The 18591-nt window shown below is 40.3% G+C and overlaps 2 protein-coding genes across 2 annotated transcripts in view; one reads left to right on the plus strand and one right to left on the minus strand.

Annotated features, from left to right (window-relative positions):
- The window catches only part of TRAPPC3L (trafficking protein particle complex subunit 3L), a 44903-nt gene that overhangs the window by 22898 nt on the left and 3414 nt on the right, over positions 1 to 18591 (minus strand). The window contains exons 2-3 of the mRNA XM_021091590.2: positions 18370 to 18467; positions 14892 to 14991 (exon numbers count right to left, since the gene is read on the minus strand). Coding sequence (XP_020947249.1) covers positions 14892 to 14991; positions 18370 to 18467 — 198 coding nt within the window. The remainder of the gene's footprint in view (positions 1 to 14891; positions 14992 to 18369; positions 18468 to 18591) is intronic.
- Positions 1 to 18591, plus strand: part of CALHM5 (calcium homeostasis modulator family member 5) — a 38844-nt gene that overhangs the window by 13112 nt on the left and 7141 nt on the right. The window lies entirely within an intron of this gene.

An 18591-nucleotide genomic window follows, 5' to 3' on the forward strand; every position in this document is an offset into this window, starting at 1 on the left:
ATATGAAGTAAAGCAGTTAGGAATTCCCATTGTGGCAAGTTAAGAACCTGACATAGTGACATAGTCTCGAAGATGTGGGTTCGATCCCTGGCCTCACTCAGCAGGTTGAAGACCCAGTGTTGCCGTAAGCTGTAATGCAGGCCTGCAGCTGCAGCTCTGATTCCACCCCTGGCTGGGGAACTTCCATATGACACAAGTGCAGCTGTGAAAAGAAAAGAAAAAAGAAAGAAAGAAATCTATAGTTACATATATGCAGTTATGAACTAGTGTTTCATCAATTTCCATTTTCTTTGGCGTAAAGGTCCTGGAAGACACGGCTTCTCTCCTTAGCTTCTCCCGAGAGAGAAGCTAGTTTTCCCAATCACTGATGGGCTTTGTTTCAATCAACACTTTCCTTGATTAGATCTCTCTAGTGTGTTCCACTTTTTTCCCAATGACCTTTTATTTGATTTGAAACACTTAAAGGAAATAGAATGAGTTGTCCTCTGGAAGAATCTGGACTGAAGCCCTGGAGGAGCAGCAGTCCTCCCAAACCACTTGGCCTCCATAGCAAGGATCACCCTAGAGCACCAAAGAACACAATTTGAAACCCTTGCTCTAAGAAGAGTGGATGCCCACTGAGATCACTTGCAGAGTATTTAAAAAGTTCTGATGCTGGTCTTACTTCCCAGAGACTATGATTTCATTGGTCAAAATTAGGGTCTGGGCATCAAGATTTTGAGGGGAAACACCAGGTGATTCATTGAGCAGTCAGGATTCATAACCATCACCCTGGAGCATCACTGAAAGGTCAGGGAAAGTCTGGACATACTCTTACTTCTGACATGAACAAACATGGATGACACAGAGTGTGGCTGCCTTTCCTGACATGTCTCTGAATCTTTAGGCTCGGATAGAACATGCTTTAGCCTTTGGGGATTTGTTTCCTATAGTATTTTCTCTACGGTTTTCATCTCCTGGTAAGGAATTTCATTGTAAACAGTTCCATTATTGAAATGCTGTTGCTATTTTCAATCCACACACTTAGGTTTGTTTCCTAAGTCCGTCTTCCACAAGTTTCATCCAAGTAAGTTATGCAATAGACATAAAACCAAAAATCTCCAATGGAAAGTTAGGACAGCCTAGACTTCTATGTGTGGAGGTATCTGGAAGACTGAACACTGCCCCCAGAATATCTTTGGTAACAGTGCCATGGAGACAAGATGCCTAGAGAAAGCCGGTTTTCCCATAAGGCTCGATCATGAACTGGGAGTGGAAGATGGACATTCCTAAGTAAGAAGAGATAACTTGCAGAATTTACTGAGCATTGAGCCTTGAGAGATACTTCTCTCTGACTAAAAAAAAGGAATGTTACAATAACGCAGTTGTTATAAAAGTTTACGGGTCATTTTCCTGCAGGTGCCTTGCCTTCATAATGGAAATCTGTCACAGGTAATGGATGCAGTCTTTTGGGTTAGACCTCATCAGTCTGCAGAATCCACAGGCCTTGTGGTTATGCACACAAGCTTTTCCACAAAAGAAAACATCCTACGTGCTTTTCTTCTTTCACCCCTCCCAGGGGTACAAAGGGGAACAGATCCAGTGTGTGGGTGTTTATATAAGGCAGTTCTTGCCTGCTCAGAGGGGGGAATTAAGCCTAAATGGATCTGTTTGTTTCAACCAGTTTCTTATTTCTAATAATTCAGTTGCCATATTTCTGGACCAAATGGTAAGTATTTTCAAAAGATTTTATGTGTTCCTTTTGCTGTTGATCCTTATTTAAAAAATACTGAGACTTTCATGACTACAAAGGGATTTTCTTTCTTTTTAATTTTTTCCACTCCCATCTTCCCTGCTCAAAAATGTTACTAAAGAGGAAAATGGCCTGACATTCAGCTAACTGTGAGGCCAGCCTTCTCTGGAATGCTGTGTGATGTGTGCTGTGACGTCTGTGGAATTCCATCCGTGTTTATCTAGGGCTCCCACTGATTTTAACATCGTTTGTTGGGAAACGTGGAATAAGTAAAGAAATTCGGTTGGCCCCTACCACTGAATTGTGAGTTAGCATTTGAAAAGTAGTAATTAACAGCAAAGTTAAATGTTCTTGGGAGTTCCCAACCTGTCTCAGCAGTAATGAACATGATTAGTATTTATGAGGATGCGGGTTTGATTTCCGGCCTCGCTCAGTGGTTAAGCCTTGCCCTGAGATGCGTTGTAGTTTGCAAATGCGGTTCGGATCCTACGTGGCTGTAGCTGTGGTGTAGGCTGGCAACTGTAGCTCTGATTTGACCCCTGGCAACTTCCGTGTGCACGGGGCGGCCCTAAAAAGACAAAAAGACAAAAAAAAAAAAAAAATTCTATCTAAGCCTATTCATCTGTAATCTGATTAGCTTCCGAGGCTGAGGCTCCCGGCGCTTTAGCCCTGGCCCCGCCCCTGCCTGCTCTGCACTCAGAAGCCCTAGGACCTGGTCTCCAGCTGCCGCACCATCTGTTGTGAAAACGACCCTCCAGGTCTGCCCAGACTCTTCTGATCAAAGACGAAGCTCGGGGTTTGACTTCTCCTCACCCCTTCAGTTCCTTGCGGAAGTCACAGGGAAGGAATGCCTGGCTTCCCCATTCCAGGACGTCCATTTCCCATTTAAGTCCTCTGCTTGAGGGTGGGAGGCCTCTACCAGAATAGCTAAATCCTCAAACATCTCTTTATAACTTATTCTAGTATAAAAACATTGGCAAGATACCTAAATATTTTAGAATGGGGGGGGTGTCTTTGTAACTACCCGCCTCTGTTGTAAGCACCAGCATCAGTTAGCTGTCTGATGGAGGGGACATTCGTGGTACTCATCCTGGATCCCCTCCTTTCCCACCCTGCAGCGTCAAGATCCCTGGCAGGTTGTCACTGAGTTGTCTGAGGTGGACAGATTGGAGCTGAGTGGAGAGGGTGGCCTCCATTGGTAGGAGAGCTGAAGGAGGAAGGCGGAGCCAGGGCATATTAGCATCAGGTGATGCCCATCACTAGGCGGCGCAGTGCTGTGCTCCCAGTCCTGGAGCGGTGAAAGCAGCAAGCAGTTACCTTCTGAGGGGATCATCGCAGTGCTAACCAGCCCTCCCTCTCAGTGAGAAATTTAATAAAGGGCAGGCGTTGCCTGCAATAAAAATGCTCTCTCTATTTTATGCCATTCAGGCTGCATCTCTTCGTCTATCCCTTTAAGTAAGGAGTGTGTAAAAGAAAGGGATGTGCGTCTGTGAGCCTGGAGGGATGGGGGTGGGGGGCGGGTTTGGTGGTGTGTGAGGTGAGGCAACTTTAAAGCTGAGATTTAAATGTTCATCCTAGTAAAAGAAAAACGCTCAAAGGGCAGACAAAAGCCTCCCCATTTTGAGCACAGGCTTATATCGACGCAATCTGAGTGTCATGTACCGTACTTGGGCACACTCCATTTAGGCTTTCACGCAGAATTGTGAAATACGGTGACTTTGGGGCAAAGTGTTTCTTTAAAAAAGTACCTTGTTTAGAAAATGAAGGAAGCCAAATGTAATCAGAAAAAAAGAAAAGAGGAAAGTAAAATACAGAAGCATAAGGAACAAAACTGTTTTTAAGAGAGAAATACTCTAAAATATACTGATGTCTCTGACTTGAATGGCCTGGTTCAAATTAGTTTCACCTGGCAGTTTTCCTATTCACCTAAAAAAAGTCAGGTCATCTCTGGTAACATTCTCTGGAAAAAACCACAGAATGCCAAGAGAAAAGACTGCAAGAGATTGAGAAAAACAAAAGCAAAAGCCCCATAGGATTAGAGGACCAGAACTTTTATGATTGGTTCCTTTGTAAGAAATTCAAAAGAAAAACCTAACACCATCTAGTGTTGAATTTTTCTTTGGAAAATGTGGTTATCTCTCTTCCACCAAAGCATCCTTCTGAGTTTACTGTTTTGAGAAATGTCTGCCCCTCTCTTGCTAATCGTCTAAAATACGTTAAACTAACAATGTGGTTTCACTTGGACTGCTTCCTAGGGGAAACATTTTTTGGGGGGGAAAGATTTGCTTACTTATTATCTGTGAAATACAGAACAATGACAATTCTCTACTTCAGTTCCTTATATTTAGCATGCTAAATGGAGCACACTACACTATTCTCTACAGGAATTCTAGCCTCTGAAACAGAGAAAAACAAATACCGGCATCAGTGAGGTGAAGGAACTGCGCGGAGTGTTCATGGGTAAATAAGACTCATAAATTACTGCTACTAATTTCTTAGACAGGAAGAACAAGATCTTTGCCAATTACTTTCCCTCATTTGGGGGAAATCTCAGGGTGTTTTTCATACCCAGATGCCTTTCCTGAGGAATTCCCTAAGATATGTTACCCTGTTGCTTTGGCCTCAGATAATGCACAAGGATGGTCAGTCCACAGTTTGGCTATGGGCCTGGAAGTGGCTTAGCATGAAAACTCTACCTGATAGAGGGCTAGTGACTGCCTGCCGAGGCCAGAGGCTCTCTTTGGGGGACTTTAAACCTGAGGCACACAGAGAGAGTCACAATCTGGGTGACTGGGCAGAAGACAAAAATGCCTGGAGAAAAGACATTAAACAGAAGCCATGAGGTAGCAAAATCTGTGAGGTGGCAGATTCCTGAGGTGGAGAGAAGATAAGGAAGAATAGAGCCAGGTGTGCAGATAGCCTGCAAGAGCATTGTAATCAGAGTAGCTGAGTCACTAAAGTGGCAGGAGGTTTAAGTAAGAAACCACAAATGCCTGCTATTAAGATGACAAGATAGACTGAATTTCTGCTCTTTCACGAGGCTTAGCTATTGTGTCCCAGAATAATCTTACAATAAGCCCCTATGACCTGATATAACCCACATATTGGCAGCATAAAGGAGTCTACCTCATGCAGTTTGGCTCCATGATGAGTTTTGGATATATTTCAAATATTTTCCACGATAAATGGGAATGACTTATTTAAATGATCAATTTTGTCTCTAGCTTCTCCTCACAATAAAACCTACTGTAAGTGCATCTGGAAATAATGAGGCATATTTTTGTGTAACTAAGAAGTTTTTGTAGATCTTAAAGAAAGGTACAATAATTGTATTTTCTATTCGCCCTCATAATAAACTGGAAGAGCTATGTATCCATTAAGTCAAGTGAAATGTAATATCTAATGATTTGATTACCTATTTTTTTTTTTTTTTGTCTTTTTGCTATTTTTTTGGGCCACTTCTGTGGCATATGGAGGTTCCCAGGCTAGGGGTCGAATTGGAGCTGTAGCCACCGCCCTACGCCAGAGCCACAGCAACGCGGGATCCGAGCCGCGTCTGCAACCTACACCACAGCTCACAGCAATGCCGGATCATTAACCCACTGAGCAAGGGCAGGGATCAAACCCGCAACCCCATGGTTCCTAGTCGGATTCGTTAACCGCTGCGCCGCGACGGGAACTCCTGATTACCTATTTAAATGCTTGCTGTTTGTAATCACAATTGACATCAGTGTAGCAAGAATTAATCTTCCTCTTCTCCTGGAACTTTCCATTCTCATATATATCATGGAGAAAAAAAAGGTTTCAATAAAATTATCAAAATGAGTTCACTGTGTATTATTTAATGACGGTTATTTTCCTGTCCAGGATCCTATTGTAACTCAAATCTTGTTATTGCTGATTTGTTATTGGGAGTAGCCATACACTTTTGGAGCATTGGAGGAATTTCACTGTAGTAAATATTGCTTGAAATATTGCAGATTAGGGTCAGAGGGGAAGGGATAAAAGGCTTTAATTTCGAGATGAATGTGAACCACTGCCCCCTTCTGGACAGAAGAGGAGGAGCAACAGGGTTTAGATAGGTAAAAAATCTTCAGATATTTTCAAAATTCACTTGGACAGGAGTTCCCATCATGGCTCTGCGGTTAACGAACCCGATTAGCAACCGTGAGGATGTGGATTCTACCCCTTGCCTCACTCAGTGGGTTAAGGATCCCGAGTCACAGTTAGCTGTGGTGTAGGTCACAGATGCATCTTGGATCCTGCTTTGCTATGGCGGTGGTGTAGGCTGGTGGCTGTAGCACCAATTTGACCCCTAGCCTGGGGACATCCATATGCTGCAAATGTGGCCCTAAAAAGAGCCCCCCCAAAAAAATTTTCACTTCAACAATATTTAATAAATATCTATAATGTGTTGGGCCAAACCCCAAGAATGCCAGAAATTATCCCTCTCTTTGAAAAACTTACAGATGTGATGGGGAAATGAAACTCCCCAGAAATGAACTGTAACTTCACTGGATAATACAAGAAAGTATCAAGTCACATTTTACATGTATTACCGTAACTCGAGAGAACTTCACATTCTTTTCATTCTTTGTAAAACATTTTTGCCCTAGTTGGATGGAGAATCGAAATATATACAAAAGCTGACCAGCATCAAATTCTTGGAAGATTAACAGGCACAGTAAAATTGAGTGTCACAGACTGATTAAAACATTAAATTAAAATGCAGACTTCCGTTGCTCTATTTTCATAATAAAGATATTCTCAGTAAGGTTGGTCACGAGTTCTCTTACCTTTCCAAGTTTTCAATTTATATTATTCAAAGGAAAAAAATCTCATCTTTGCTTTCCAGAATTTCCGATAAGCACAATATATTGAGTTTCAGTTTTTTAACATAAGGATGAGAATTTCAAGTTTTACAAGTCTTTTTCTATTTGTAATATATGTTATTATCATATTTTTCTCTATTTAAAAAATTCATCTTATTGGGACAGCACCAATGATGTAATGTTTGTACTGAAAAATTATGGTTTCCTACTATGTCCCTCAGAGCAACCATCATGACATTGACCTGACAGTAAAAAATTTTCCCAGCTTTGATGAACCGAGTTTGTGTCAGGTCAAGTATTTGCAACCATTATCAGTAACTAGAAGGCATGGATGCTCTGAAGGAGTCTTTGGAAGCTACAATCAACACACTCACCTACTTATGATTATAGTTTCATGTCCAGAGGTTAGCTAGGGAAGCAGTACCTGGAAGATGGCTCCTCTAACAGATATGGCTCCTCTAATAGATATAGCGTTCAGATAAGATAAATGACTTGCTTAAGGTCACATCGTGGGAATGTGGCTGAGCAGGATGTGGACTCTTACATTTTAATCTACACTACATTGGACTGGTTAGACCACTGCTCTGAACCCAAAGAGAATCCAAGCTTCTTATGTGCAGCATATGGAAGTTCCCAGGCTAGGGGTTGAATCGGAGCTGCAGCCCCCAGCCTATACCATTGCCACAGCCACAGGCCACAGCAACGCTGGATTCGAGGCCCATCTGCGACCTACACCACAGCTCATTGCAACATGGATCTTTAACCTACTGAGCAAGGCCAGGGATGGAACCCTCATCCTCAGGCTTTTTTTTTTTTTTTTCTTTTTCTTTTTACGGCCACACCTGCGGCATTTGGAGATTCCCAGGCATGGTCTAATTGGAGGTACAGCTGCCGGCCTACAACACAACCACAGCAATGCCAGATCCGAGCCTCGTCTGCAACCTACGCCACAGTTCATGGGAACACTGGATCCTTAACCCACTGAGCCAGGCCAGGGATTGAACCCGAAACCTCATGGTTCCTAGTCTGATTCGTTTCTGATGCACCACGATGGGAACTCCCACCCGCATCTTCATGGATACCAGTCAGGTTCATTTCCACTGAGCCACAGTGGGAACTTCTAAATTACTTTTAAAAGCAACATTAGAATATTTCTTGTCAAGCCTCTCCTTTATGATTGTCTTAATGTAAATGATCAAGTTCATCTCCAATTAGCTTCTCCTAATAACAAAACTTTTATCATTAATTCATTTGGAAACCATGAAATATATTTTTGTGTAACTAAGGAGCTGCTTTTTTAGACCTTAAACCAGAGAGAAGTACAATTTTATTTTCTACTTGCTCTTATAATAAACATAAGGAATTATGCCTGTTAGGTTAAACTAATATTTCATTACTACAACTAAAATCAGTTATGGTAACTCTATCACAAATTCCACATTTTCATTTTTCTCAGAATGATGGTCATAATAGGAAAAAAACCTTCAAAGGTATATTTTATTTTTTATTGAAGTATAGTTGATTTAATGTTGTGTTAGTTTCTAGAGCACAGCAGAGTGACTCAGTTGTGTGTGTGTATATATATATATATATATATATATATATATATAGAGAGAGAGAGAGAGAGAGAGAGAGAGAGAGAGAGAGTTCTAGTTGAAGGTATATTTTATTTTGTCTTTTTGTCTTTTTTTGAGGGCCGCACCTGCAGCATATTGAGGTTCCCAGGCTAGGGGTCGAATCAGAGCTGTAGCCACCAGCCTATGCCATAGCCACAGCAATGCCAGATTAGAGCCTTGTCTGGGACCTACACCACAGCTCATGGCAACACCAGATCCTTAACCCACTGAGCAAGGCCAGGGATCAAACCCGCAACCTTATGGTTCCTAGTCGGATTCATTTCCACTGCGCCACAAGAGGAACTGCCTATTCAAAGTTATATTTTAAAGAAGCAATTATTTTTGGAAAAAGCACTGGAATAAGGTCAGGAGAAATCACTTCTAAGCTGGCTTTTCTTACTATGTGTTTTGGTGACGCCACCTAAGTCTCAGTTACATCATCAGTAAAATGGGGCTAATGAGAGATGCCTTTTTTTACTTCCCAAGCCTCTTGTAGTGTAAAAATAGATAATAGGTGGTAATTACTTTGCACTTTTCTGAAAAGGACTGTATTACTCATGTTTTTAAATCTCACCTGTTGCTGCATATCATATGCTATAATGCTGCTGACAATTTTTATAAATTTTGTCTTATTTAAAACTTATAGTTGGGGGAGTTCCTGTCGTGGTGCAGTGGTTAGCGAATCCGACTAGGAACCATGAGGTTCGGGCTCGGTCCCTGCCCTTGCTCAGTGGGTTAACCATCCGGTGTTGCCGTGAGCTGTGGTGTAGGTTGCTCAGATCCCGAGTTGCTGTGGCTCAGATCCCGCGTTGCTGTGGCTCTGGCGTAGGCCGGTGGCTACAGCTCCGATTCGACCCCTAGCCTGGGAACCTCCATATGCCATGGGAGCGGCCCAAGAAATAGCAAAAAGACCAAAAAAAAAAAAAAAAAAAAAAAACTTATAGTTGGGGTGTTCCCACTGTGGCTCAGTGGAAACAAACCTGACTAGTATCCATGAGGATGAGAGTTTGATCCCTGGCCCCACTCAGTAGGTTCAGGATCCAGTGTTGCCGGGAGCTGAGGTTTAGGTCACAGATGTCACTTGGATCTGCTGTTGCTATGGCTGTTGTGTAGGACAGCAGCTGCAGCTCCAATTTGACCCCTGGCCTGGGAACTTCCATATGCCGCACTTGCGGCCTTGAAAGACAAAATGAAACAAAACAAAAAAGACAAAATAAAATTTATAGTTGTACTTCTGAGGCAATAACCACAAAAAGTAAACTTGCATATAAAATCACATTTTAAAACGCATACAGTTTAACATTGCAGGACGTTAACTTCAGAATCATCCTATCTCTTTTTTATATAAACGTAAGACTGACTAAAGACTTTTTGGATCCATAGCCTTTGTCATGAGATTTCTTTTCTAACCACTAGATGGTGCAACTTAAGGTTAAAGCAGGTCAAAGGAACTTGCCAGAAGACTAGTGACAGAGTGACCATTTGCCCTGTGGAAAAGGCAAACGAGAGAGGGGCATGTCATTAATACCCGAAGTCACATACTTGTCTCCTCCCAGAGGCAGAGGAGTTTAGAGTAAGACCTGAAGTCAACAGATCTGTTCCTACCAGCAGTCTTTCACCAGTCAGCTCGTAAAAGAACCACTTCACTAATACAGGCATAGATTTCTTCATCTCGACAATTGCCTTCAAATGAATCCTCTGTCTCTCTTTCCTTCTCTGGAACCAGGAGAGCAATCATGACTGCTATGGGAACCGTATGTAGGTATACAGTAGGTACTCGGGAAGGGTGACAATGATGTTGTGTCAAAGTGCATGGTCTGAGAGAGCAGCCAAGCAAAAGCCACACCATTAGGTTCTGTTCCTTATTCTGCTATGCTCCATTGGCAGCATGGGACTATGCAGACTTCCTCTGACCTTGCCCCACTTTCCTCTAACACCAGCTCTGGAACTTTTTATACTTGCCTACTCCTCTGAGAGTTTACAGGGATTAATGAGATAATGCTATTGAAGGCCAGACCTTTTAATGGAAGCTAATAATTATAAGCAAAGCATCAGTGAGTGAGTGTATAACTAAGTCTCACCCTTTCTCTGTGTTTAAAATGCTCTTGAATTGGATGTTGCCATTCCCATACTTAAAGGATATTCTCAATGTTCCTGGAGAAGTGAAAATGATTAAGAGAGAGGAAATCAGGCCTTTGAAGGAAAGTAAAGCCAGGGGACAGCGCCCTGCACAGGAAAAGGGTGAGGGTGACAGAATATTCTCTTCATGAATAAGCAGGAATCTTGTATAGGCGTGGAAGTGGATCTTTTTCTGGTTCACTGAGGACAGGACAAGAGAGAAGAATTTATATGACATCAGAAAGGTCAAAAAGACATGAAAAATTTAGAGAGGAGATATTTGGAAAGTGGGTGTTGTATATGTTCTTAGTTTTATATTAAACAGATCTGTTTCTTTTAAGCTTATTTTTTTTTTTTAAATATGAAATTCCCAGGCTAGGGATCAAATCAGAGCTACAGTTGCCAGCCTAAGCCACAGCCACAGCAACGTGAGATCTGAGCTGCATCTGCAACCCACACCACAGCTGACAGCAATGCCATATTCATGACCCACTGAGCAAGACAAGGGATTGAACCTGAATCCTCATGGATACTCGTTGGGTTCATTTCCGCTGAACCATAATGGGAACTCTTAAGCTTTTTTTTTTTTTTTTTTAAATTGTGGTGGGAACACTTAGCATGAAACCTACCCTTTTAACAAATTTTTAAGTGTACAATACATTATAGTTAGCTTGTACAGTGTTGTACAATAGACTTCTAGAACTCATTCATCTTGCTTAACTGAAATTTTATACCTGTTGATTAGTAACTCTGGAGATCAAAGCATGGATGCTCCCCTCCCCCAACCACTGGCAACCATCATTCTACTCTTTGAATCTATAAATTGAACTACTTTGGGTACCTCATATAAAGGAAATTATGCTGTATTCATCATTCTGTAACTGTATTACAGAATTTTTTTTCTTTTTACCTTTTAGGGCCACACTTGTGGCATATGGAGGTTCCCATGCTAGGGGTCATAGCTGTCGGCCTACACCACAGCCGCAGCAAGGCCAGATCCAAGCCACGTCTGCAACCTACACCACAGCTCATGGCAATGCTGGATCCTTAACCCACTGAGCAAGGCCAGGAGTCAAACCTGTGTCCTCATGCATACTAGTCAGGTTTGGTAACTACTGAGCCATGAAGGGAACTCTGGGAATTTCTTTCTTTTTAAAAGACTAGATAATATGCTATTTATGTATTGACTACAATTTCTTGATCCATTCCTCCGTTGATCAATTTTTAGGTTGTTTCCACATCTTGAATAGTGTTGCAGTTGAATACAGGAGTGCTAATATCTTTTCAAGATCCTAATTTCAGTTCTTTTGAATAAATATCCAGAAGAGGAATTAGTAGGTCATATGGTAATTATATTCTTAATGTTTTGAGAAACTTCCTTACTGTTTACCATAGTGGAAGCAACATTTTGTATTCCCATCAACAGTGTGCAAGGGTTCCAATTTCTCCACATCCTTAGCAACAGGTAAAAAAAAAGGGGGGGGGTCATTTTGACAAGCGTGAGCTGATATCTTTTTCTTTTTAATGGTTGTACTTGTGGCGTATGGGCTAGGGGTCAAATCGGAGCTGCAGCTGCCAGCCTATGCCACAGCCACAGTAACACTGATTCATCGCATCTGCAACCTACACCACAGCTCCCCACAATGCCAGATCCTTTAACTCACTCTTCGAGGCCAGTGATCAAACCTGTATCTTCATGGATACTAGTCAGGTTCTTAACCTGCTGAGCCACAATGGGAACTCCTGAGCTGATATCTTACTGTGGTTTTGATTTGTATTTCCCTGATGATTAGTGACTGTGAGCATTTTTTCATATCCCAGTTGGCCATTTGTACGTTTTCTTCGGAGAAATATTCTTAGTCTCCTTCTTAATTAGATTATTAGTTTAACTAGCGTTATAGGAATTCCTTATGCATTTTGGAAATCAGTCCCCTCTCAGATAAATGATTTGCACGTATTTTCTACTATTCTGCAGGTCGCCTTTTTCACTCTATTGATTGTTCATTGTGCAGAACCTTTTTAGTTTGCCGGAATCTCACTTGCTGATTTTGTTTTTGTTGCCTGTGCTGCTGATGTCATATCCATGAATTCATTATCAAGACCAATGTCACGAAACTTTTTCCTCTAGTTCATTCCAGGAGATTTACAGTTTCAGGTCTTATGTTTTTTAATCCACTTTGAGTTGGTTTTTGTGTATTGTGTGAGATAAGAGGTCAAGGTCATTCTTTTGCATGTTTTCCTAGCACCATTTGTTGACGAAATTATTCTTTCCCCATTGCCATACTCAGTGGTGAAAAACTGAAAGCTTTTCCTCTAAGATCAGTAACATGATGCCTGCTCTTACTACTCCTATTCAACAATGTACAGGAAATCCCAGTAAGAGCATTTAGGCGAGGAAAAGAAAGAAATACATCCAAATTGGAAAGGAAGAAATAAAATTATCTCTTTTTGGAGATGATATGATCTTTTATATGAAAACCACTAAAAACTACACAAAATAACCATTAGAGCTAATAAATAATTTCAGTAAATTTGCAGAATACAAAATCGGCATACAAAAATCAGTATTGTTTCTATTCACTAACAATGAACTATCACCCCTCAAAAATAAAAAAGAAGAGTTCTCCAGTGGGGCAGCAGGTTAAAAATCTGGCATTGTCACTGCTGTAGTTTGGGTTGCTGCTCTGGTGCAAGATTAATCCCCTGGCCCAGGAACTCGTGCATGCTATGGGCATGGCAAAACCAACCAAATAAATAAATAAATACATAAATAAACAAATAAATAAAAGAAAAATTCCTTTTACAATAGCACCAAAAAAAAAAAAAGATGAAATCCCTAGGAATAAACCTAATGAGGCAAAAGACTTCTGTACTGTAAATTATAAAATACTGATGAAAAAATTAAATAAGGCACAAAACTCACTCTTCTCATATTCATGGACTGGAAGACTTCCTATGGTTAAAATGTCTACCAAATAATACAATCATGCAATGCAATCCTCACCAAATTCAAATGGCACTTTTTTATAGCAATGGATCACAAACATCTACATTATGTATTTCAAATATTTGCTTTCCACTAACAGCTAGGTTTTTTGTTTTGCTTTCGTTTTTTTTTGTTTCTGTTTTTGTTTTTTTGCTTTTTAGGGCTGCACCTGTGGCATATGTAGATTCCCAGGCTAGAGGTTGAATTGGAGCTGCAGCTGCTGGCTTATGCCACAGGCACAGCAATGCAGGATTCGAGCCACATCTGTTAGCTACACCACAGCTCACCAAAACGCCAGATCCCTGACCCACTGATTGAGGCCAAGGATCGAACCCTCATCCTCATGGATAGTAGTTGGATTCGTTTCTGCTGTGCCACAGCAGGAACTCCCACAGCTAGTATTCTTGTAGTATTGTCCACAGAAATGGCTTAGTGAAAAATTATTTTATTTTCCAATCTACTGCTTCAGGATTCTAGTTATATTCTGCAAATAGGGAAAGAGAAATTTTTTAAACCTGTTTAGTGGTAGTAAATTCACTACACTAGGGCTGGAAGATCTGAATTTTTATGTCAACTCGCCATAAAATATGATTTACTAGCCATAAAATAACAAAAGTAATAATAAAGAGTGAGATAATTTTCATTTGGATTGTGTTTTTGATTATATAATTTTTTCACATTTACTGTAGTCAATGTTTATTATATTCTTTTCGGGACTCAGTTTCCTTATCTGAAAAATGGGGACAGTAACTCCCACTCTGTCTACTTCACAGATATACTGTAAGGGTGAAAGAGCAAAAATATGATAAATTGCATTTAGAATCACAAATCACTATGTAGAACTATTACTGCCACTCAGTATGTGAAGAGTCAGTATGTCAATGTATAATAATAAGGATCAGGAGTGAAAAGAAGAATGAGATTGACTTAACTGGTCAGTGTGAGAGCCTGGAGGATGTCATAAACATCTCACATCCATGCCTGCTTTCGAGGTTTCCCACAAATGAACTAGGTTAATAACTACATGCCTTCAGATTAAAAGAATTCTGGCTAAGGATGCATTTCCCAATGCATCTTATGTCTAAGGAATCTGAATTAGTGCTGGATGATTCCACGTTGTTTCTCATATATAAAAACTATGGAAGTTCTTGGAACACAGGAAGCTTAATTTTTCTCTGGGGAAAACATTGCTCCACAAATGAGATGGCTATAACAATGTTCTCTGAGAGAGCCAAAGATTACCTCCCTCCATGAAAATGATTATACCATGACGTTGGTTTGAGGCATCCATGTTATAATCTTGCCTTATTACATTCCCCTTCTGTTTACCTTCACAAACATTTTTTTTCCCCCAGTGTTGGACATACACTCCATACCCCATGTGGTCAGAAAAATCAATAGATGTTTAAAAGCCTGGAAGTGTTTATCTTGGTTCACAATAGCTTTTATCTCTGTGCTGAAATAAAATGCTTTTCGATCAGCATTCTCTCTCTTAGCACCTAAAAACTAATACAGATGAAACCTGTTCAGTCAGAGCAGAAAACCAACCAACTCAGGACGAATTAAAGATTTCCAAAACATAGTGCCAGAGCTAAAAATGCAGTTACCTGGGCAATTATGTCGGCAATTTCTGAATAGCTATGGCATCTTCTCACACGCGATCGAGCCAAAAAGTCTTCTATCAGCCGTGTTCCAATGCCATACCCCCTGTGTTGGAAGGAAAGAATGGGCTCTGAAAATAATATTTGAGTAATTAGCGAAGCCTATCCGTGTTCAGGAAGGGAGTCATCTGTTTAGCACTTGTAAGAGTAGATAACAAAGTCAACCAAACTTGACAAATCAAATGTGATTTGGCAAAGGGCTTTTTATTCTATGTCCCACAGAGCACAGCATCAGGGAACAATACAGTCAAGAAATATTAATTAGTTTCCTACAAGCAAAAAAGCCTGAGGACTCAAGACTGGCCCCAACTTGACAGTGTAAGTTTAAGTTTAATTAAACTTAAAGGAGGTTGGTGCCTACAACTTAATGTTTCTCATTGACAGCTAACTTTCTCATCATCAGCTGTTATCAGAAACAGAATGAGGGTCTAGTTAACTTGTTGTCTGCTACAGGTGTGGTACCTGGATGTTCATTCTTCTCTGAGCATAGTTATGGTAGGAGAGCAGGTATGTCTGGGCTCTAGAAGAAAGTGAAGAAGTGAATGGGGAAATCAATTTTTGTTGTCATGCTGTTTCAGCAGCTGGAACACTTGAGTTTAATGAAGAGAAAAAAAAAGCAAAGTTCAGAAAATTCACTTTTTATTGGGGGAACAAAAATATCAATGGGACTTGGGAGGAAGTATTTGTATTTTGTGTTAGCTTCACCTCGTAGCAAATGGTTTGCATAGTACCTGAAGTACAATTCTGAAAGCATTTTATGAGATGTGATACCATAGAGTAGACGTTTTCATAAGATAAATCTAAAATCTTTCAATCTAGTCAAGAAAATATGACCTTATTGGTGGAGATACAAAAAGACTGCTTTTGCCCAACCACTGGCACGAAATTGGTCTTTTAATTTCATAGCCACATGTACATGGACTAAGGAAACAATATGAATGGAGCAACAGAAGGGCCGAGCAAAACAAAAACACCACAACCTATAGAGGAAGTATTTGCTCCATAGGGTCTAAAAAGGGGTGAGGGGGGAGGTACTGGGTGACTAGGGGAGGATGTGGGGGTGTCAGAGTGCTTATTAATTTACTCAATTTATGAGATTATTTGTTTATATTTCTGAGTGGATAGAAGATTCCAACTGAGCTTACTTACCTTTCATGAAAAACACATTGTGATTCTAGCCAGGAAGTTCACATTGAAAAGACTTTTTCTTTCTTTTTTTTTTTGCTTTTTAGGGCCACACCCACAGCATATGGAGGTTCCCAGGCCAGGAGTCGGATTGGAGCTGCAGCTGCCGGCCTACATCACAGCCACAGCAACATCAGACCCAAGCCGAGTCTGCGACCTACACCACAGCTCATGGCAATGACAGATCCTTAACCCACTGAGCAAGGCCAGGGATTGAATCTGCAGCCTCATGGTTCCTCGTCGGATTTGTTTCCACTGCGCCATGATGGGAGCTCCTGAAAAGACTTTTAAAGAACAGAACATATATTTTACAGAAAGAAGTGTACCCAGATTAAAAAAAAATGTTTCTAGTGTTTCCTAAGTATTATGCAAGTCTGCAGGCTTGGCCACTGGGAATGGGGATGGGAAGCCAGAATGCTGTGGGCAGTGCAAGGTATATACATATGTCTTGCTTTGGTCAGGTGTATGTTTCTGCAAAGTAGGTATTTTATATATCAATTAAAAATGTAAGATGCTCTCAGCAGAAGCTATTAAAGAAATGCAAATAAGAATTATTGTTTTTCTATAGCAAGGCTTTTCTATAGCCTCTCAAAATACATTCTTTAATAGGCCATTCATATTTGTTAAAATGAACACCAAGTTGCTAACCAAAGGTATTTTTTTAATTCAGATAAATGATCCTCTTAACTTTATACTTCCTGTCCACAAAACAATGCAAATTTAACAGGCTAAATAAAATGACGTAACTTCTGAAAATGCGTTATCATATATTTAAGAGTGACCTATATATAAAATAGCTTAAGAAGCTCCTGTTGGAGTTCCTGTCATGGCCCAGCAGTAATAAACTCAACTAGTATCTATGAAGATGTAAGTTCGACCCCTGGCCACACTCGGTAGGTTAAGGACCTGGCATTGCCTGAGCTGTGGTGTAGGTCACAGACTCAGCTCAGATTCCTGCATTGCTGTGGCTGTGGTGTAGGCTGGCAGCTGCAGCTCTGATTCGACCCCTAGCCTGGGAACTTCCCTATGCCCCCGGTGAGGCCCTAAAAAGACAAAAAAACAAAAAACAAAAAACAAACCCCCAAATCCAAAAAACAAAAAACTTAGGTGAGGAAGAGCCTCTGACCAATTAAGAAAAAATTGAAAAAAAAAAAAAAAAGTATGGAGACCAGAATAAACATAGGACACAGAAAAAGAACTTCCCAGGAGATAAAGGAGAAGCATATAGAAAGGGAGGAAACAGGGCTCAAAAAAAGTCTTTTGAGATTTCCTTAATAATTGTCTTTTTTTTCTGTATTTCAACTGAAAATACAATGAATGCTTTTAAAGCGCTCTAAAATAAAATACTCAACTAAGTTTAATTTCCTCTTTAACCTGTCTAACTAAATCTCCTAACCAGTTCAAATTTTCCAGGATCCATAATTAAGAGGTTCAGGATATGTTGATAGACTTTATTTTAGGCAGTAATCTGATGATCATATAATTATTCTGTAAAGTAAAGGTTGAAGTTGCAGAAATGTCCATTAATAAAGGAGAATAGACATTTAAAAGGATGGAATATGGAATTCCCTGGATTTGACAACACCTCTGCCCCCAAACTTCATATGCTGCAGGTGTGGCCAAAAAAAGAAAGGATGGAATGGTTTTCCCTATTCAATATATTTTTGAGTGAAGCATAGTAAAAAGTGTTCAAATAATGAAAACACTACATAGAATACAGTAAATCTTTCTTCTACCCATAATCCCCGGTCTCCCAGTTCTCTCAGGCTACTACATATACATAATTAGTAAAATACTAAAACTAATTAGTGGTGGGGTTTTTTTGCAGATTCTTCCATAGATGGTCTATGCCTTGGTAAGCATGTATTTACTCTGGAAGGAATTACATCAGAACAGAAGACTTCTGAAAAGAATCAAATTTGATGATCCACCATATTGCTTAAAGGACAGTTTCAGTTTTACCACATCCTTAGCTTAGAGGCAACTAGCAAAGAAATGGCTTCTAACAAAAAAGAATATGTTGCATGATTGCTATTCCTGGAATAAAAGTCCCTTCCTATTACTTTATACTTTCAGACAGCCCTAAAGGCAGCCTTTAGAAATCATTTTCAGTGCTGAGATGCGATTCATTGAAATAGAAGTGCTGGTGAAACGGAGCAAGAGAAGTCAAAAGAGGAGAGGAAAAGGCAGAGGTCTTTAAGAAACAACACCTCCACAAGAATGAAAGAGTTCTACTCACATTGTGTCTAAATATTTATTCACATCTTCATCTTTTTCATAATCCTTGCAGAGTTGGGCAACCAGAGCTCCATAGGTGAGGACAAAGAGATCTTTGTTCTGGGGAAAAGGGGACAGTTTTATATTACAGGCAAAATTACTAACAATGTACTACTCCTTTTTTTTAACAAAATTTTCTAGTTGGATGTAGCCTTTGAGATCATCTTTCATTTTTTTTCCACCC

Source organism: Sus scrofa, chromosome 1, assembly GCF_054392235.1.
Source record: "Sus scrofa isolate SSC_HxYL_T2T_F1_AM1 chromosome 1, Sscrofa_HxYL_maternal_Yorkshire_Landrace_v2.0, whole genome shotgun sequence".
Taxonomy (NCBI): Eukaryota; Metazoa; Chordata; class Mammalia; order Artiodactyla; family Suidae; genus Sus; species Sus scrofa.